Source organism: Balaenoptera musculus, chromosome 4 (assembly GCF_009873245.2).
Source record: "Balaenoptera musculus isolate JJ_BM4_2016_0621 chromosome 4, mBalMus1.pri.v3, whole genome shotgun sequence".
Lineage (NCBI taxonomy): Eukaryota > Metazoa > Chordata > Mammalia > Artiodactyla > Balaenopteridae > Balaenoptera > Balaenoptera musculus.
Genome location: NC_045788.1, coordinates 12,995,867 through 13,018,528, shown reverse-complemented (window position 1 = coordinate 13,018,528; position 22,662 = coordinate 12,995,867). Strand labels below are relative to the sequence as shown.

Below are 22,662 nucleotides of genomic sequence, written 5' to 3'. Positions count from 1 at the left end.
AATAAATCAAGGATATTGTCATATCCACTGTTACTTTGTAGATTCTACATATGGTAAAAAATAGCATGGGCTAAAAGATAGAAAACTGTCATTTCAGTATTAGCTCTTCCATTAGAATAACTGTGTGACACAGGCAAGGTTCCAATCCCCTCTGAGCTTGGATTTTCTTGTATGTAAAAAACAAATGTCCCAAAATCCCTATTAATATTCAGTATGATAGAGGACAGAGCAACTCTCACCCTCAAACTAATCCCACAGCACATACTGGAACAGAATCCCAACTCCTTCCAACTGCAAACTCCCCTTACCTGATATTTTAGAGCAGAGACTGGGAAACATTTTCTGAAGAGGCCAGAGAGTACGTATTTCAGGCTTTGCAGGCCATGCAGCCTCTGTTGCAAATACTCTGAGCTGCAGTCTATTAAGGCAACCACACAAAATATGTAAATGCATGACCAGGCCTGTGTTCCAACAAAACTTTATGTATCAAAGCAAGTGACAAGCCAGATTGGGCACACAGGTCATAGTTTGTCCACTTCTGTTCTAGGACATAACTTTCTGGCATTCAGTGCAACTTCCCTTCAGCATATATAGGGAAAAACATATGTTCATAATAATTAGATAAATAGGGAACTAGAGAGTTGGAATGTGGAAGGGAGGCAGGGCAGAGAGCCTTGTGATGGAGCATTGGGAGAGAAAATTCCAGTGACATCTGCCATGAGAGAGGGGCATTGTCAGGTTGGAAAAGGTTGGCTTTGGCATGGAGCTAGCTGCTAAGTTTGGAGAGACCAGCTGGTTGTGTGTGTGTGTGTGTGTGTGTGTGTGTGTAAGAGGTTATGGTGTACTCAAACCTAGCATGGTGCCAGGTACCAAGGGGACTCACTGAATATTTGTGGAAGAAGGGAAGGAAGAAGGATGGATTATCCTCATTTTATAGATGAAGAAATTCCACTGTGGGATACCAATGCCGTTTCTCATAGGGAATCTACAGGGAAACAGAATTTCATGAGAAGGATATTGATTTCACCCCTGAGAGGCTCTGTCGATGTCCTTACAGACCCAGCCCTCCTCTGAGAAGGAGAGTGTTGGAGGGTTCTGGGGGTTCCCTGTAGCCCTGGGCCTTGGTGATGCAAAGTGTCATTGAAAGGTGACCATGTGAGGACAGGAAGGAGGCCTGCAATACTTACTTGTGGCTACTGTTTCCATGGGTTAGGCTTTGTGCTCTCCTTCAAATGGTCACAGTCACATTTCTGACATGGCAGCAGGAGCAGGGAAGGGAAAGGAGAGAATGGACTAATGCACTTGAGGCAGGAGATCAGATGCTGGGTCTCTCTTGGACTTGGTTTGCTGAAAGCATCTTGAGAAAGGGAGCCAGGGTTTGGGGAAGGGAAATTTGGACTGTTTCTTCAGGTCAGACATTGTCCTTCTCTGTGCCATCACACAGAAGGAAAAGAAGAGCTGGATTTGGGAGGAATCTGAACAACTTGGAATGCGACTAAACTGATTAACCAACAACTCTGTAAAATTTCACACAAGCCATACACTTAGTATAGAACTGGATTACAGTTTGCAGTCTGTTGCACTAATTCGTTAATATTATTTCACAGACTAAAAATTTTACTATGCAAATGTGTGCAAATCATATAAGAAAATAGTGTTCTTAGCCAAGTGCATTAGCACCTATTTGGTATTTTGGTTGTTTTTTCTTTTGGTTTTGTTTGTTTGTTTGTTTGTTTCACTGGAACTCTGACCCTGCTGTGGAAAGCTAGATAATTAATATATTCAGTACTCGGTAGTGTGTGTTGAACATTTTCCTGAAGGGTGACTGGGAGGCTTTCTCCTTTGACAAATACTGTGGTGATTGGCATGTATTTTTTCCTCTTTTTCTTGCCTAAAACAGAATGAAGAAGATGAGCAACATTTATGAGTCAGCTGCCAATACACTGGGAATCTTTAACAGCCCCTGCCTGACCAAAGTTGAGCTGCGTGTGGCATGCAAAGGCATTTCCGACAGAGATGCTCTTTCCAAACCAGACCCCTGTGTCATCCTCAAGATGCAGTCCCACGGGCAGTGGTTCGAGGTAGGCATGTCCAGTGAAATGGACAGAAGCATGGCGGGAGAAGTGATTTGAAAATGTTTTGGCATTTCCTGTCTTCAGGTGGTTTATTTCGGTGAGATGGAAAATTCTAGAAATGAATATGATCACATTTCTGTTTATATCATGATTTTTATTTATTTAAAAAATTTTTATTTTATATTGGAGTATAATTGATTAACAATGTGATAGTTTCAGGTGTACAGCAAAGTGATTCAGTTATACATATACATGTATCTATTCTTTTCCAAATTCTTTTCCCATTTATGTTATTACAGAATATTGAGCAGAGGTCCCTGTGCTATACAGTAGGTCCTTGTTGGTTATCTGTTTCAAATATAGCAGTGTGTACATATCAATCTCAAACTACCAGTCTATCCTGCCCCCATACCCTTCTCCTGTGGTAATCATAAGTTTATTCTCTAAATCTGTGAGTCTGTTTCTGTTTGTAAATAAGTTCATTTATATAATTTTTTTTGATTCCACATATGAGTGATATCACGTGATATTTCTCTTTCTCTGTCTAACTTACTTCACTTAGTATAATAATCTCCAGGTCCATCCATATTGCTGCAAATGGCATTAATTAATTCTTTTTAATGGCTGAGTAATATTCCATTGTATATATGTACCACATCTTTATCCATTCATTTGTCGATGGAAATCGACATCCATATCGTGATGTTTTAATACTGTGGATATTTTGACATTTACCCTTAATTTGTGTGCTCATTTTAGACATAGTAGCCCCTGGGGATGGGCAACAGGGACTGCCTTACAGGGGCCACATCACACATTTATTTTTCGGAGTGAAAACTTAATATTAGCTAAACTTTATTGGGTGCTTATCAAGTGCCAGGTGCTGTTCTAAGTGCTTTATGTAAAATAACTAATTTTGTCCATACAACAATCCTATGAGGAAACAGACAGGTGAGGAAACAGAAAGATTAAGTAAGTGGAAAATCTAATATTTACCAGTCAAGCTCCAGGGCCTGAGCTCTTTATTGCTATTTTATACTTATGGTGGCCATTGGTGTGGTCTTTGGTGGTTTGTGTGGCAAAATTGCATGTTGAATTCTGCAGTTGGGTTTTGTTTGTTTACTTAAAAGTTGAAACAAATTGGATGAGGACTGTTTTTAAGTTTTGGGTTTTTTGTGTTGTTGTTGTTTTCTTTTTAATTTTTGTTCTTGGTACCTGGTCTAAGTTTGCAATGTTTTTAAAGATCTGGTCTCAGGTGGAAGGCAGGAGAGGGAGGAACAGGGGGTGCAGCCAAGGAAGCAGTTGTTATTGTCTCTAAGGGAACCAGATGCCCAGTGGAATTTGGGTGAGGGGTTTGAATCCATACTGAGTAGATCAAGTGTAGACAAATACCTTGTTTGGATCCCTGAGGACAGACTTCAGTCCTTCTTCCATCTGCTTGCAAGGAGCTGACAGGTGCTCCTCTAGGGGCCAAGGTCTTCACTCCACAGCAGGAAGAAGGCTCAGAAAACCTCACAGGTAGCATGTTTACTTACCTGTACGTATGCGATAAAAGCCACTTCTCTGAAAGGATGGTTTGATAGAATTTGGTAAGCTGATGAAATTCAGGTGAGAAGGCAACATAACACACATGAGGGGATGAATGACAGATGGCAGATAGGGGATCTTCATTTAACTTCCAGCTCATCCAGGTCTTATATTATACATATAAAACAGCATTCACAGGCATCTTTTTTTTTTTTTTTTTTTTTTTTAAAGCTTGGGATGGGACCCAAGCCTGAGTATTTTTCTTTTCTTTTTTTTTTTAATTAATTAATTAATTAATTAATTTATTTATTTTTGGCTGTGTTGGGTCTTAGTTTCTGTGCGAGGGCTTTCTCTAGTTGCGGCAAGCGGGGGCCACTCTTCATCGCGGTGCGCGGGCCTCTCACTATCGTGGCCTCTCTTGTTGCGGAGCACAGGCTCCAGACGCGCAGGCTCAGTAGTTGTGGCTCACGGGCCTAGTTGCTCCGTGGCATGTGGGATCTTCCCAGACCAGGGCTCGAACCCATGTCCCCTGCATTAGCAGGCAGATTCTCAACCACTGCACCACCAGGGAAGCCCCACAGGCATCTTAATGTGTAACGTCTTTTTTATCCCGTCTAAATATTCTCCATGACTTTGTTGGTGGGCTTTACTGTCTTTTATTTTTTGTTTAACAAAACTAAATGGAATATCTACATTAGGATATTAGGACTCTCTTGGATAATTAGAGGAAAAGACTTCATCTCCTGAGACCCCCCCCCCCCTTACATAATTTATTTATTATTTGTATATATTTCTTTTCAGTCTTTTCCTTCTGGCATTCATATTCTTACATGATACTTATTATGCACATAAAATTTTCTTTCCTGATTTTATTACTTAGTAGTATATGTTTTTGTCCATATTATTATAATATTCATAATTATAATTTTTAAGACTGCATAATATCCCATCAAGTAGATTTATTTAATCATTTTCCTATTTTTTTCACTTTGAAGTTGCTTTCAAAACTACCCTATTTTAAATAATGCTGCAGTAAACATCTTTTAGCATAAGGCTTTTCCCTTCTTTTTGGATGAGTTCCTAGGAGATAGTCTGTCAAAGTGGAACTAGTGGAACAAAGGATAGGACACATTGGGGGCTTTTGATACATTTGCCAAATTGCTTTTCCTAAGTGCTTTTCTACAGAGTCACTTAAAGTGTGTTTACCCACAGCTACCCGCCTGCAAACATTTTGTTACCAGTGCACAATGAGATAAGAAGCTTGTGCCACATTGTAAACTGATTCACTGCTTCCTTCATCTAGAAAGTCTTACTCTTTAAAAGTAGTGTCAGCTGAACTTCCAGCATGCTTAGTGATATGACTGATTTATACTTTGGAACTTTGAGAAGCACTTCTCTAATAAATTTTAATCTTAAGAATATACATTTAGGATATAGTTGAGAAAACAGAGCCCACACCAGGTAGCTAATAGAAAAGATTTAATTCAATAACAAATAACAAAGGAGTTGGGAATCTTGAGAAACTAAGTAGGAACTGTGAGGAAACCCAGAGATTAACAACGGGAAGCTGCTACTTAGGGTAGAACAGTGATGTACTGAAGCTATCTTGTAGAGGCTTGAGAGAGACAATTGTGAAATCTTCAGGAATTTTGCTAGCCTGGGTATAAGTATTTACACCACAGACATTGGCAAACATTTCAAATCAGAACTTTCTCCCCACCAAGAGAACCGGTTGCTAAACATTTACCAGCACACCACTGGGAGAGAGGGACAAAAGGAGGTGTTAGTACCAGCTGGACCATTGAGCAGAAGCTGGATCTGTGGAAGGAGGGCCTACCTAATGGTAGCCAGCAAGGTAGAGGAGATGCAGGTAATGCTGAAAATGTTACCTGAAAGGGAGATGAGGAAGGGATGTCATCTCAGGTCTCCCATCCATGCCTTCCAGTGACCACACCCCTGGTGGAAGCCAGTTGACAAGGTTCCAGGGAAGAGTCCAGAAAACACTTGAAAGCACAGAGGTAACTGACTAGCACATAGACCTTCTGACAACTCACAGTAACTGGGAGAATCAGGCACTCAGTCATGAAGTAGTGCATATTTATTTAGTGCTAACACCTACTTTTTGGTGCAAGTTCAGTGCGTGGTCCTGTGCTCAAAGTGAGAAGCACCTGACAGTCTATTTAAACCACACACCTACTACCTTCTATGTTTAGTGAAAGCTGGCAAGCATGGCCATTGCCCTGGGACATGACTGATGCACATTTTCCTGTATCTGTCCCTTAGAACATGTCTGGAATTACAGAGAGATTTCTATGTGCAGAATTACAGAATTCAGAGAAAGCAATGCAGAAGAGGATTCATGCCAGCTGTGTCAGTTCCTGAGTGTCTTTGTTATGTGAAATCTGGTAAATGACTAAGTGAAGAAAAAAGAAAAACCTGAGAGGCTAAACTGATTTGCATAATAAAGAGATTGTTGAGGGTGTAAGGATGAGAGAAAGAAAAACAAGGTGAGCTTCTTTTTCAGAGTTTTGAAGTTTGGCAAAAGAGCCTCTCTGGAGATCAGCACTGTCCACTAGAACTCCCTACAGTGATGGGCATGTTCTCTGCCTGTGCTGGCCAGTAGGTAGTCGCCGGCCACAGGTGGCCCCTGAGTAGTTGAAAGGTGGACTGTATAACTGAGGAATGGAAAAGGTTAATTATTTAATTTTAATTAATTAGAGGGTAAATGAGTAGCTGGTGTGATTTCGGAGTCTCCTTGGGTGGTAGAGAATTTGGCTGGGTGGGGAGAAGAGGAAAGGGAGTTTGTTAACACGTTACTACCATAGGCTGTTGTTTTTACAGCTGAACATCTTTTGGGGAAGACATACCTAGAGATTGATATTTCCTTGTTATTACTTGTGATTTCTGCCCTGTACATTTTGTTTTTGTTGTTGTTCTTGTTGTTTGTTTTTTTGTTTGTTTTTATCTGTTTCATCTTTTTTTTAACATCTTTATTGGTATATAATAGCTTTACAATGGTGTGTTAGTTTCTGCTGTATAACAAAGTGAATCAGCTATATGTATACCTATGTCCCCATATCCCCTCCCTCTTGCGTCTCCCTCCCACCTTCTCTATCCCACCCCTCTAAGTGGTCACAAAGCATTGAGCTAATCTCCCTGTGCTATGCAGTTACTTCCCACTAGCTAGCTATTTTACATTTGGTAGTGTATATATGTCAATGCTACTCTCTCACTTCATCCCAGCTTACACTTCCCCCTCCCCATGTCCTCAAGTCCATTCTCTACATTGGAGTTTTTATTCCTGTCCTGGCCCTAGGTTCTTCAGAAACTTTTTTTTTTTTTTAGATTCCATATACTTGTGTTAGCATACGGTATTTGGTTTACTCTCTCTGATTAACTTCACTCTGTATGACAGTCTCTGGGTCCATCCACCTCACTGCAAATAACTCAATTTCATTTTCTTTTATGGCCAAGTACTATTCCATTGTATATATGTGCCACCTCTTCTTTATCCATTTGTCTGTCGATGGACACTTAGGTTGCTTCCATGTCCTGGCTATTGTAAATACAGCTGCAATGAACATTGTGGTACATGACAATTTTTGAATTATGGTTTTCTCAGGGTATATGCCCAATAGTGGGATTACTGGGTCATATGTTAGTTCTATTTTTAGTTTTTTAAAGAACCACCATACTGTTCTCCATAGGTGCTGTATCAATTTACATTTCCACCAACAGTTAAAGAGGGTCCCCTTTTCTCCATACCTTCTCCAGCATTTATTGTTTGTAGATTTTTTCATGATGGCCAATCTGACTGGTGTGAAGTGATACCTTATTGTAGTTTTGATTTGCATTTCTCTAATGATTAGTGATACTGAGCATCCTTTCATGTGTTTGTTGGCAATCTGTATATCTTCTTTGGAGAAATGTCTCTTTAGGTCTTCTGCCCATTTTCGGATTGGATTCTTTGCTTTTTTGATATTGAGCTTCATGAGCTGCTTGCATATTTTGGCGATTAATCCTCTGTCAGTTGCTTCATTTACAAATATTTTCTCCCATTCTGAGGGTTGTCTTTTCGTCTTGTTTATGGTTTCCTTTGCTGTGCAAAAGCTCTTAAGTTTCATTAGGTCCCATTTGTTTATTTGTGTTCTTATTTCCATTTCTCTAGGAGCTGGGTCGAAAAGGATCTTGCTGTGATTTATGTCATAGGGTGTTCTGCCTATGTTTTCCTCTAAGAGTTTGATAGTGTCTGGCCTTACACATAGGTCTTTAATCCATTTTGAGTTTACTTTTGTGTATGGTGTTAGGGAGTGTTCTAATTTCTTTCTTTTACATGTACCTGTCCAGTTTTCCCAGCACCACTTATTGAAGAGGCTGTCATTTTCTCCATTGTATATTCCTCCCTCCTTCATCAAAGATAAGGTGACCATATGTGCATGGGTTTATCTCTGGGCTTTCTATCCTGTTCCATTGATCTATATTTCTGTTTTTGTGCAGTACCATACTGTCTTGATTTCTGTAGCTTTGTAGTATAGTCTGAAGTCAGGGAGCCTGATTCCTCCAGCTTTGTTTTTCTTTCTCAAGATTGCTTTGGCTATTTGAGGTCTTTTGTGTTTCCAGACGAATTGTGAAATTTTTTGTTCTAGTTCTGTGGAAAATGCCATTGGTGTATGATAGGGATTGCATTGAATCTGTAGATTGCTTTGGATAGTATAGTCATTTGCACATTGTTGATTCTTCTAATGCACGAACATGATATATCTCTCCATCTGTTTGTATCATCTTTAATTTCTTTCATCAGTGTCTTATAGTTTTCTGCGTACAGGTCTTTTGTCTCCTTAGGTAGGTTTGTTCCTAGGTATTTTATTCTTTTTGTCGCAATGGTAAATGGGAGTGTTCCCTTAATTTCTCCTTTAGATTTTTCATCATTAGTGTATAGGAAGGCAAGAGATTTCTGTGAATTAATTTTGTATCCTGCTACTTTACCAAATTCATTGGTTAGCTCTAGTCGTTTCTGGTAGCATCTTTAGGATTCTCTATGCATTGTATCATGTTGTCTGCAAGCAGTGATGCAGTTTTACATCTTCTTTTCCGATTTGGATTCCTTTTATTTCTTTTCCTTCTCTGGTTACTGTGGCTAAAACTTCCAAAACTACGTTGAATAATAGTGGTGAGAGTGGGCAAGCTTGTCTTGTTCCTGATCTTAGTGGAAATGGTTTCAGTTTTTCACCATTGAGAATGATGTTGACTGTGGGGTTGTCATATCTGACCTTTATTATTTTGAGGTAAGTTCCCTCTATGCATACTTTCTGCAGGGTTTTTATCATAAATGGGTGTTGAATTTTGTCAAATCTTTTTCTGCATCTATTGAGGTGATCATATGGTTTTTATCCTTCAGGTTGTTAATATGGTGTATCACATTGATTGGTTTGCATATATTGAAGAATCCTTGCATTCCTGGGATAAACCCCACTTAATACTGGTGTATGATCCCTTTAATATGCTGTTGGATTCTGTTTGCTAGTATTTAGTTGAGGATTTTTGCATCTATGTTCATCAGTGATATAGGCCTATAGTTTGCTTTTCTTGTGACATTTTGGTCTGGTTTTGGTATCAGGGTGATGGTGGCCTCGTAGAATGAGTTTGGGGGTGTTCCTCCCTCTGCTATATTTTGGAAGAGTTTGAGAAAGATAGGTGTTAGCTCTTCTCTAAATGTTTGATAGAATTCGCCTGTGAAGCCATCTGGTCCTGGACTTTTGTTTGTTGGAAGATTTTAATCACAGTTTCAATTTCATTGCTTGTGATTTGTCTGTTTATATTTTCTATTTCTTCCTGGTGCAGTTTTGGAAGGTTGTGCTTTTCTAAGAATTTGTGCATTTCTTCCAGGTTGTCCATTTTATTGGCATATAGTTGCTTGTAGTAATCTCTCATGATCCTTTGTATTTCTGCAGTGTCAGTTGTTACTTCTCCTTTTTCGTTTCTAGTTCTATTGATTTGAGTCCTCTCCCTTTTTTTCTTGATGGATCGAGCTAATGTTTTATCAATTTTGCTTATCAACTCAAAGAACCAGGTTTTAGTTTTATTGATCTGTGTTATCATTTCCTTCATTGCTTTTTCATTTATTTCTGATCTGATCTTTATGATTTCTTTGCTTCTGCTAACGTTGAGGTGTTTTTTTGTTCTTTTTTCTCTAATTCTTTTAGGTTTAAAGTTAGGTTGTTTATTTGAGATGTTTGCTATTTCTTGAGGTAGGAATGTATTGCTATAAACTTCCCTCTTAGAACTGCTTTGCTGCATCCCATAGGTTTTGGGTCATAGTGTTTTCATTGTCATTTGTTTCTAGGTATTTTTTTATTTCCTCTTTGATTTCTTCAGTGATCTCTTTGTTATTTAGTAGTGGATTGTTTAGCCTCCATGTGTTTGTATTTTTTACAGATTTTTTCCCATAATTGATATCTAGTCTGATAACGTTGTGGTCAGAAGAGATACTTGATATGATTTCAATTTTCTTAAATTTACCATGGCTTGATTTGTGACCCAAGATATGATCTATCCTGGAGAATGTTCCATGAGCATTTGTGAAAAAATTATATTCTGTTGTTTTTGGATGCAATGTCCTATAAATATCAATTACGTCCATCTTGTTTAATGTATCATTTAAGGCTTGTGTTTCCTTGTTTATTTTCATTTTGGATGATCTGTCCATTGGTGAAAGTGAGGTGTTAAAGTCCCCTACTCTTATTGTGTTACTGTCGATTTCCCCTTTTATGGTTGTTAGCATTTGTCTTATGTATTGAGGTGCTCCTATGTTGGGTGCATAAATATTTACAATTATTATATCTTCTTCTTGGATTGATCCCTTGATCATTATGTAGTGTCCTTCTTTGTCTGTTGTAATAGTCTTTATTTTAAAGTCTATTTTGTCTGATATGAGAATTGCTACTCCAGCTTTCTTTTGATTTCCATTTGCATGGAATATCTTTTTCCATCCCCTCACTTTCACTCTGTATGTGTCCCTAGGTTTGAAGTGAGTCTCCTGTAGACAGCGTATATACCAGTCTTGTTTTTGTATCCATTCAACCAGGCTATGTCTTTTGGTTGGAGCATTTAATCCCTTTACATTTAAGGTAGTTATTGATATGTATGTTCCTAGTACCATTTTCTTAATTGCTTTGGGTTTGTTATTGTATGTCTTTCCTTCTCTTGAGTTTCCTGCTTAGAGAAGTTCCTTTAGCATTTGTTGTAGAGCTGGTTTGGTGGTGCTGAATTCTCTTAACTTTTGCTTGTCTGTAAAGGTTTTAATTTCTCCATCAAATCTGAATGAGATCCTTGCTGGGTAGAGTAATCTTGGTTGTAGGTTTTTCCTTTTCATCACTTTAAATATGTCCTGCCACTCCCTTCTGGCTTGCAGAGTTTGTGCTGAAAGATCAGCTGTTAACCTTATAGGGATTCCCTTGTATGTTATTTGTTACGTTTCCCTTGCTGCTTTTAATATTTTTCCTTTGTATTTAATTTTTGATAGTTTTATAATATGTGTCTTGGCGTGTTTCTTTGGATTTTTCCTGTATGGGACTCTCTGTACTTCCTGGACTTGGGCGGCGATTTCCTTTCTCATGTTAGGGAAGTTTTCAACTATAATCTCTTCAAATATTTTCTCAGTCCCTTTTTGTTTCTCTTCTTCTTCTGGGACCCTTATAATTCGAAAGTTGGTATGTTTAATGTTGTCCCAGAGGTCCCTGAGACTGTCCTCAATTCTTTTCATTCTTTTTTCTTTATTCTGCTCTGTGGTAGTTATTTCTACTATTTTATCTTCCAGGTCACTTATCCGTTCTTCTGCCTCAGTTATTCTGCTATTGACTCCTTCTAGGGAATTTTTAATTTCATATATTGTGTTGTTCATCATTGCTTGTTTGCTCTTTAGTTCTTCTAGGTCCTTGTTAAACATATCTTGTATTTTCTCCATTCTGTTTCCAAGATTTTTGATCATTTTTACTATCATTGCTCTGAATTTCCTCTTCATTTGTTTGGTCTGGTGTGTTTTTACCTTGCTCCTTCATCTGCTCTGTATTTCTCTGTCTCCTCATTTTGCTTAACTTACTGTGTTTGGGGTCTGCTTTTCGCAGGCTGCAGGTTCATAGTTCCCATTGGTTTTGGTGTCTGCCCTGAGTGGCTAAGGTTGATTTAGTGTGTTTGTAGGCTTCCTGGTGGAGGGGACTGGTGCCTGTGTTCTGGTGGTTGAAACTGGATCTTGTCTTTCTGGTGGGCAGGACTGCATTTGGTGGTGTGTTTTGGGTTGTCTTTGAACTTATTATGATTTTTGGCAGCCTCTCTGCTAATGGGTGGGCTTGTGTTCCTGTCTTGGTAGTTGTTGGCAAAGGGTGTCCAGCACTGTACTTGCTGGTTGTTGAGTGGAGCTAGGTCTTAGTGTTGAGATGGAGATCTCTGTGAGAGCTTTCACTTTTTGATATTACGTGGGGCCAGGGGTCTCTCATGGACCAATGTCCTGAACTCGACTCTCCCATTTCAGAGGTGCAGGCCTGACACCCAGCTGGAGCACCAAGCCTCTTTTGGGATGTCTGAGGCCTTCTGGTAGCATTCAGTAGGTGTTCTGTAGGAGCTGTTCCACCTGTAGATGTATTTTTGATGTATTTGTGGGAAAGAAGGTGATTTCCACATCTTACTCCTCCACCATCTTGAAGGTCCCTGCCAAAGCAATCTTTGTGGAAGTCCAGGAGTCCAGCAGAGAAGTTCCAGCACAGCCCTTTTGGGAAGTCTGAGGTCTTCTGCCAGCATTCAGTATGTGTTCTGTAGGAGTTGTTCCACATGTAGATGTATTTGTGATGTATCTTTGGAGGGGAAGGTGATCTCCACATCTTACTTCTGCCGTCTTGAAGGTCCCCCTGTGCTTTTTGTAATAGCATTCCAACTGGGAAAAGACCCTGTTATGCCCTAGTTTACAGCTCAGGTTACTACTGCAATAATTATAACTACCTTCTGATGCCCAGCTCATATGCAGGGGAACTGCTTGCTTTTTAAATTGGCTGTAGCATGTTTGCAGTGGAAGAGAACATTTGATTCCTAAAGTGTATCATAAAAATGTAAGCCTGATAGTTAGACTCAAAAGGACCTACAATCCGACCTTCTGTGCTGTTAATGGTATTAAGAGTCAGTAAGAATACATAGTAGTTTGTGTCTCTTATTCCCCTTCCCCGATGTTTCCCCTCCCCCCTTCCATCTCCCCACTGGTAACCACTAGCTTGTTCTCTGTATCTGTGAGTCTGTTTTTGTCTTGCTATATACATTCCTTTGTTTTACTTTTTAGATTCCACATGTAAGTGACAACATACAGTATTTGTCTTTCTCTGACTTATTTCACTAAGCATAATTCTCACTAGGTCCATCCATGTTATTGTAAATGGCAGAATTTCATTCTTTTTTATGGTAGAGTAGTATTTCTTTGTATATATATATACCACATCTTTTTTATCCATTAAGGATATATGTACAGCACAGGGAATTATAATTATTATTTTTTAGTAACTTTAAATGGAGTGCAACCTATCAAAATACTCAATCTCTTTGCTGTAACCCTGAAACTAATCTAATATTGTAAATCAACTGTACTTCAAAAAAAGAGTTGATGAGGATAAATCTGTGTCTCTGAAATACTGGGAATCAATTGTTCTGAAATGTAGAACAGATTGTTGCTCTTTGCAGACCAGCAGGGTTTGAAGTGTATGTTTAAGGGCTGAGGAGATGGAGAGGATGCTTTTTGTTTCCTCTCAGAGTATAAAGATGAGATGGTAAACCTTCTAGTAAATCTTTAATGACCATGATTGTAACTGTCAAAAGGAAGGAAAGGAAAACTTGTAGCTTGGAAATACATTCCCAGTGGAGAGTTTCAGACCAATCATTTAATTTCCCTAATTTAATTCATACCCATTTTTTAAATCCCCCTGTACCTGCTCCTGGCCATTTAATGGTGACAGTATGTGGTACAGTTCAGTGTGCTGATAATTTAAAACACATTTTGTCTTCCAGTGAAGGGTGGAAATATTTCCCCCTGGCTTCTAGTGAGTGCTGATATTCACTAACTCCCAGGCACTAAACTTCATATGCAAATGGAATAAATTAACACTTCTCAGGGATTCACAAGGCAAGAGTCCTTATGAACTGGAGCCTTTTATTCAGTTCCCTGGGCACCTGGATGCTCTCCATGAAGCAGAGCTACACTCCTGATACTGTGGCCCTTGGCAGAGATCTTGTAGACGGCAGAGTAATTGTTCTCATTGGAAAAAGCCAAATGATTGCCCACACTGCTAGGATGTTGCCAATCACCTTTAATTCCAGTTTTCCATTTAATCTTAATACATAGTTATTGAGTTCCTCCATAGGAAGCTCTAAGTAATTCTCAGGATGAATTACCCTTGGATCAATTCCATATGAAAGCATGTTATGATGAATCATATGCTTTGGTGGATTGTTGGTAATAATAATTGTTAGTAATAATTAGTGTGGTTATATCTAACACATTAATTGTCAGTGGATGTTAATGAAAGATTATTATTGTTTATAATAATAATGTATCCATATAATACTTTACATTCACAAAGCCCATCTACTTAAGTTATTTCATTTACTTCTCATAATAGCCCTGTAAAAAGGTGGCACAGACATTGAAATTAACCCTAGCACGTACTGAGTACTATGAAAAAGATATCTTTTGTGTCCTCAAAGACCTCAGAGTCTAGTAGAATGCAGCCCATCTCAGAGCCAGAGGCCTGGAGCCTTAAATGGTCATGTGAACTTGAGAAAGTGGGCTCAAAACAAGGTCCTAACTTAAACCTTTTCCTTTCCTTCAATGTGTGGTGGATAGACCATTTCAAGCGTGCCTTGGCTACCTTTATATGGGGTGGAACTAAAAATCAATCATTCCTCCATCCCTCCACTATTCCCCATGTTCTCTCCCCACTCCGCATCTACCCAGATGTAGGGTCTGGATACCATCTGATCCAACATCCCTACTGGCAGTACAGAGGAGAAATATGGGTCCACGATGGTGGCCTTGCCCACTCCCAAATAAGTGGGCTATGAAGTTTTTTCAGCAATTCTTTGTTGGCTAGAGGGCTCATGGAGGAGTTCTGTGGAACAAGTTTCTTTCATGCTTGGGTAAATAGTGAGGCAGCATCCTTTTGTGTATGGAGCCAGGAGGATAGAGTCCAAAATAGCAGCTTCACCTATACCTGAGATTTTCAATTTCCTATTGCTCCAAAATGCTAGAATTTTATGAAAATGGGTAAGACAATATGAACATTTAGGTGATAACAAAATAAAGTAGCCATCTCTAATTGTTGATACCAGCTATGTATTCGTCATTTTACATATTTTCCTTCTAATCCTCACAACTACCCTGCAATGCAGACTTTATTAACCAGGTAAGGAAACTGAGGCTTGGGCAGAATTAATAAGTCACCAGGTCGTACAACTAGTCAATAGTAAAGCTGGAATCTGGTTGATTCTAAAACCCATATTATCTCTATTTTACCAGAGGTCACAAATTTAAAGCTAAAGGCCTCTATCTAATCTCCAGGCATAGTTTATCTGGCCTTCATGTGTTTAAACAAGTTTTGTACTGGTTGACAAAACTTAAAGATCAGGGGATTTTTCATAAAACTCCAGATTTTTTCTTTTGCCAGGAAATCTGGCAACATGGAACCTTTAGTTCTTGTACAGTGATGGTCAGCATCTGCCCCTACCCAGAATCCAAGTGTTTCCTTGTGCTCACTCCTAGCCAGCCTCCTTCACTCACTGGGATGGCTCCAATGGCCCCTGGAGGTGTTTGAGTTCAGACCACGCTCCTGCAATCCCTGGGCTGGGCCTCTGAAACATAGCTAACCGCTTAGTTGTGGACTCAGACAAGAGCTGAAAAATGAAAATTAAGTCAATTAAAGCATTCCCTCTGGGTATCACAAACAAGTTCCTTTCTCAAAAGATTTTCTGTTCACACTTTGCTGACTGGCAGTGTTTGAGTGGCTAACACCAAGCATGACGGATGATAAAAAACAACAGTTTTCTTCAGTTGTTCACAAAGTTTCCACTGTGGTTTCACATCAAACTCCCATTTGGGAAAACTTTGATGTTGCTTTCCACCTCCCCCTTAACACGTCCTAATGAGAATAATTTCTTTTCTTAAAAAAAAAAAAAAGAAGAAGTTGATTTTGGTGATATTAGAAATCTTATCCTGAGCACTGAATAGAAAAGAAAACAAAATGAAATATTAGAACCAGAAAATGTTTCCTTCCTGCTGCTGGAAGTTACATCCCTGTGACCAGAGACTGTGGTGTTATGATGCTCACTCCAAAAATGATGCACTTGGATGAAAGGGAAGATTACTGGATTGTGTAATATGTGACTAAGTAGCTTTCTTATCATTGAAATCTCCAAGTTGTCAATGTTATAATGTCTGAGAGCAGAATCACACAAGATGGGAAATTTGGGGCTACAAATGAGAAAAAGAAACAATTTGAACTGAAATCCTGTTTTCACTGCTTATTCTCTTGGGGGCCCAGAAGATGATGTATCAGCTGGAAGGATAATGTCAGGTCTCCTACAAAGAAGAGAGCACTGTGATGTGGGCTTCACTGCCTCCTTAGCTTGAAGAACTGGCAAGACACACTCTGGACACTCAGACTCAACAGTGGTTGCCATGGGTTTTTGTAATGTGTCTTGAGTCCCATGTTGAGTGTTTGGAAGATGGAATACAGGCCAGGGATAGAACGTGAGGAGGCATCTATGATTTAGAGCTCTCTGCCTCTAGCTCAAACCGCCTGCAACATTTCAAAGGAGATATTTTCAACACCTTTTCTGGGCCCCACTTTTTAATGTTTTTCTAGTCACTATTGATAATCATCATCTTAAAATTACCTTTCCTTTGTAATTTCAATCAATTGTATCTTTTTTTATTAAGTGTAGTTGTGGTTTATTAATAATGATACCTTAAATATATTGAGAGTAGGCATGCAGTGTATCAGGCACTCTCTTAAGCACTTTACATGTGTCATCATATGTAATTATCAAAACAGCCCTACAAATTGTCCTATGTAGATATTTTATAAAGAGGCACAGAAGAATTAAGCAACTTACTCAAGGGTCACACAAGTCAGTCATAAGTGAAGGAGCTGTGACAAATTGAACCCAGTCTGTCTGACTGCAGACGGTGCTGCCAGGATCCATCACTGCCCATCTCTAAGAATAATGTGTCCCAGTCCCTGAGTGCTGTGTGCCGTGTGCTGAGTTTTTACATGCATATTCATAGAATTCTCATGACAGTGTTAGCAGATAGGAACTGTGATTACCCATTTTATAGGTGAGAAAACTGACACTCACATAGGAAAGGTACATGTCGAAGCTCACAAGACTAGTAAGAAATGGTCTTGGGACTTGAACTCAGATCTTCATGTCTCCAGTGCCCGTGGAGGTAGAGTAACACCCATAAGGCCACTAGTCTTTAAAATGAACATGTTTTTCCTCCTTAGAAAAGGCAAGAATTCATTTAAAACTGATTGCATTTATTTTTAATAGAAATTAAATTTGCTTGGGGGCTGATATTTAAAACATCCACCACAACCCCAGTTTATATGGTTTCAGCCTGACCTCCTAGTGGTTCATGATGGTGCGTGGCAGAGTGGTTCAGAGCTCAGACTGTGGAGCCAGGCTGCCCAGATTTAAGTCCTAACCCAGTCATTATTAGCTGTGCTAATAGGCAAATTACCCAGCCCTTTCTGTGCCTCAGTTTCCTCATCTATAAGATGGGTATCGTATTGGTACCTTTCATATGGAGATGATTATGAGATTAAATGAATCAGCTCAGGTAGAGTGGTTAGGACAGTCATGAGGTGCACCACACGTCAATGGTGTGACCTTGGAAAGCCTCCTAACCCCTCCAAGCCTCTCACACCACCTCCTTTCTAAACAGTTGTCGTTAGGATTGAATGATTGGCTGGCAGGATAGTGAGCATGCTGATGCTATAGACTCTGGAATTGGACCACTTGGGTCATCTATGACCTTACACAGAAGCCTCACCTTCCCTGACCCTGCATTCTCTCCATCTGCTACATGGAGGTATCAATGAAACCTGCTCCATGGATTTACTATAAGGGTAAAATGAGATGATACCTAAGAATTCCTTAACAGAGTACCTGGGGCATAGTGAGTGCTTAATAGACATTAAATGTTATTATGCTTAAAGCATATAATGTGTGCAAAACTAATGTGGTTAGCACATTACCTAGGACCCCGTATGCAGAAGATGTTATCAGGTAACACCTACATGATGTGTGTTTAATGCCAGCAACAAGCTTTTGGTCTGCTGCCCAGCCCAAGTATTCTTGGTCCCATTTGTCTGTGTTAAAATAAGAGAACTTTCAGTCAAAAATTTTGGCAGGTCTCTAAGTTTCCCCCAAGCCTCTGACTAGCCACTTTGATTGATCTGTTTTGGCTCTCCTGGTAGGGAATTATCCAAGCCTCTTCCTCCCCTGCACTCCCTGCATTTTGAAGAAGACAAATAGGCTTGGAGCAATTTCATTTCACTTGTCCATGTTCTCTAATCTGTGGATGGGAATAAGAGAGGCCGTGATGATAACCTTGCCTTTCCATCTTTGCTTCTGTACCAACATCAGCCAGCACTGTTTGGCAGTCTTAGAAGAGAAGTGACAAGAAAATTCCTCCTTCTGGAAGCTCCAGATGTTCTTGGGGTCAGTTTATAGGCTAATTAAATATTTTATCTTGATTCAAGCTCAGAAAAGTTCAACTGCCTATCTTGGTTAGTCTGTTTTCAAATACTTGATATTTCAAGAACCTCTTCCCACCTGAGAATTCAGTCTTAGATATTTTCTTCTTGAGTGTGAAGACTAGTTCTTCTTGTTAAAAGATTACAGTTTGGGAACTGTGTGTGGAAGCAAGAAAATTTGGTACCTTTTAAACACCCCCTTTGAATTCCAACCGTTTCAGAACAACTTCTGAGGAACTGGGATTTTTGGTAGGATAGCCTATGTAAGCCTGTCCATCTTGAAGATTTGCTTTTCCAGCTCCAATTACTACCATTGCATAACAATCACCCTAAAATTTAGCAGCTTAAAACAACCATTTTATTAATCTCATGGATTCTGTGACTTCAGACAGGGCACAGTGGGTCTGGCTTACCCCTGATTCAGAGCGTCCAGGGCCTCAGCTGGGAAGACTAGAGGGCTGGCAGGATTTGAGGCTTAGGTTCAAATCATCTGAAGGTCCTTCACTCTCATGTCAGGCTGGGACTTCCGACTAGAGCATCTGCATGTGGCCTTCCATGCATGGTGGTCTCAGGACAATAAGAAGAGTGTCGAATGTTTGCCATCCAGTTAAGCCATGGACGATAAAAGTTGAAGTCTCTCTTCTGGTTCTAGACACCGTTTTAAGAATAATGCATAGGGGCTTCCCTGGTGGTGCAGTGGTTGAGAATCTGCCTGCCAATGCAGGGGACACGGGTTCGAGCCCTGGTCTGGGAGGATCCCACATGCCGCGGAGCAGCTAGGCCTGTGAGCCACAACTACTGAGCCTGTGCGTCTGGAGCCTGTGCTCCGCAACAAGAGAGGCCGCGATAGTGAGAGGTCCACGCACCGCGATGAAGAGTGGCCCCTGCTCGCCGCAACTAGAGAAAACCCTCGCACAGAAACGAAGACCCAACACAGCCAAAAAGAAATAAATAAATAAATTTATTTTTTAAAAAAAGAATAATGCATAAATGCTACCACGACTAGATAAGAAGAAGAAGAAAAGGAATAAATAAGAGCAACTTGTATCTGCATAGCCCTTCCACAATTCTTTTCATAGCTTCCTCACAACAACTTATGAAAGTCAGTACTATTATTTTTACTGCCAATCTACAGATGAGAACCTGAGATTCAGAGATGTCATAATAACATTTCCAAGGTCATATAGTTAATATATGTGGTACCTGCTCTCTAAAATCCTCTGACTTCCAAGTTTGGGATCCTTTGGTTGCATCATGAATCCTCTCCCACTGATGTTCATGATTCTAACCCTGCCCCTTTCTGAGAAACCAGTACACCTATGGCTGTGGGAACCAGTTGAGCCCACACACAACTCTCTCCATCCCTTTGCTACTTGATCCCTTTCTTGCCCACTCCCTACCTGCTGCCTTGAAATTTGCCCAACCACATTTTTCCAATCCTAATAAGTATTTTCCACAATAATTTGCTGGCAAGAGACCCATAGGTGAGTTTATTCCATGGGTGAGCCATGATTCACCTACCAGCCCACTAATGGTGCACATGTAAGTGGTTCATTTTTTGATTCATTTAGCAAACACTTATTGAGTTCCTACTATGTGCAAGGCACTCTGCCTTCCATGGGCTGGGAGAATGGCAGGGAGTAACACATGGTTACTTTTGTGCTTTTGTGCAAGTGAACAGAATAGAAAATAAACAATGAATGTATAATCTGTTGTCAGGTAGTGGTGAGTGCTTTGAAGAAGAATGAAGCAGGGAAGAGGGTGGAGAATGCTGAGGACACCAGTTTAAAAATTATGGTTAAGGAAGGCTTCTCTGAGGTATCAACATTTGCACAGGAAATTAAGCCAGTAACGGAGTGAGCCATCTGGTTACAGGGAAAGAGTGTTCTAAAGAAGGATGAGCAGAGGCCATGACACAATGACACAGATTTGCTGACCTATTTAAGGAATAGCAGGGAAGCAGGATGGATAGAATAAAAAAAAAGAAATTGAGTTATTTGTAGTGAGGTGGTTGGAGTTAGAGTCTGTCATATAGGGTGAAGTAAGTCAGAAAGAGAAAAACAAATACAGTATGCGAACACATATATATGGAATCTAAGGAAAAAAAAAAAAAAAAAGGTCATGAAGAACCTAGTGGCAAGACGGGAATAAAGACACAGACCTACTAGAGAATGGACTTGAGGATATGGGGAGGGGGAAGGGTAAGATGTGACAAAGTGAGAAAGTGGCATGGACATATATACACTACCAAACGTAAAATAGATAGCTAGTGGGAAGCAACCGCATAGCACAGGGAGATCAGCTCTGTGCTTTGTGACCACCTAGAGGGGTGGGATAGGGAGGGTGGGAGGGAGGGAGACGCAAGAGGGAAGAGATATGGGAACATATGTATATGTATAACTGATTCACTTTGTTATAAAGCAGAAACTAACACACCATTGTAAAGCAATTATACTCCAATAAAGATGTTAATAAATAAATAAATAAATAAAACAATGAGGTTAAAAATGTATGGTTGAGAGGAAATGGTGTGAGGAGGCAGCTAGGGGCCAAGTTGTGTAGGGAATTACAGGCCACAGTAGAGATCCTGGGGGGCTTCTAGATTTTATTCCAAACGTGGAGGGCAATGGAATTCTTGGAGCAGGGAAGTGATTGGCATTTTAAGAGATAACGCTCTTTGTTGTTGGGCCAGACAATGTACAGAGACTACATTTGTCCAAGGGAGAGATATGATAGTTTGGAGCAGGTGGTAACTGTGGAGAAGAGGAGAAGTGGTTGGAAATGAGCTGTATTTAAAAAATAGACTATAAAATTTGCTGATGGATAGGATGTAGGGTATGAGAAAAAGGGAGGAATCAAGCCCGATTCCAGAGGTCTAAGCACCTAAGTCAACGATGACAATGCTTGGGGAAGAGCGGGCGTGATAATAATTCTACAGTGAACATGCTTCTAGCAGTGAGAGGCAGGGACAGTGTGGCTAAAGACCATCTATGTTTGAATCCCAGCTCTATTATTTATCAGCTGTAAGGTCTTACCCAAGTCAGTTACTTCCATTTTCTTACCTGTATAATGGAGATGATAAAATTACCTACACTGTAGGGTTGTTTGGAGGATTTAATACACAACAGTACCTAGCACTAAACTGCCAGCCATCAGTGTCATTATAAACATAATTCTGTTAACATTTAGATTGTTTTCTTAGGGGAAGTGTTGGATCAAATGATATACACACATGTTAAGCTTTTAAAATTACCTAATTCCCTATCTGGAATGATCATACCCATATGCTCCTACCAGCAAACTGTGAAATGAAAAGGAGGTCCATTGTTAAGAATATGTTTTTTAAATAGAACAGCTTAACTCCTGGGTTTACCCAGGTTAACTCCTGGGTAATGTTTTGTTAAACATTATTTAACAAAAATGTTTTAGATATTTAGCATTTAATATATAGACTCCCCAGACCTTTGTTGTCACCAACTGCCCCAGTCACAGAGGGAGGTTTTCTTTGGTATGGCATGACTCGAAGTCACTTAAGGGATTCTAATCATATTTCTGTCCTTTTTCTCCCAAAATTATCTTTATATTAATATGTGTATTAATTATTAATATAATATAATATGCCTGATATAATAATAAAATACTAATAAATTAAAACATAACTGTTAATACGTTTTTACTAGTATACAGTGTGTGTGTGTGTGTGTGTGTGTGTGGGTTTGTAAGAGTGAGAGCTTGAACAAGGGAGATGTGGGTTGTGTGTGTGTGTAAGGACTGGAGACTGAATCCAAACATCTCTAGGTTGTCATCTCTAATTCTGAACGATCACTGTGCTTGATGTTGTGCTTTATTTAAAGAGAGAGAGAGAAATTGATTTAATAACCTGTCACATTATACAACACAAGAAGAAAACTAGGGAAGAAAAAGCACTCTGGTATTCTTAGTGGGAAGAAAAATATTGTGACAGCTCCATGGAGGAATCTTTGTGCAGAGAAAACTGGTAGAAATTATGGTGGTGAGTTGAGGATCTTAGGAAAATATACTGCTTCCATGGAATAAATGTGACCACTACACCACAGAGCTTTACATTATAGAAGACTATTTCCCTCTCTTATGTAAGGGGAGTAAGAAAATAGAAACTTCGATTGTTCCTTCTCTTTTTCTAATTCCTTAAAATAATTTATTCCATCATCATTTCCTCTGGGGTTTCTGAAATATTCTATTTAACTGAGGTGGGACAGAATAACAACAAATTATGATAACAATATGATAAA

The 22,662-nt window shown here is 39.6% G+C and overlaps 1 protein-coding gene across 1 annotated transcript in view; it reads left to right on the top strand.

Annotated features, from left to right (window-relative positions):
- The first annotated feature begins 1,901 nt into the window (after positions 1 to 1,901).
- The window catches only part of CPNE4 (copine 4), a 438,687-nt gene continuing 417,926 nt past the window's right edge, over positions 1,902 to 22,662 (top strand). The window contains exon 1 of the mRNA XM_036850621.1: positions 1,902 to 2,081. Coding sequence (XP_036706516.1) covers positions 1,902 to 2,081 — 180 coding nt within the window. The remainder of the gene's footprint in view (positions 2,082 to 22,662) is intronic.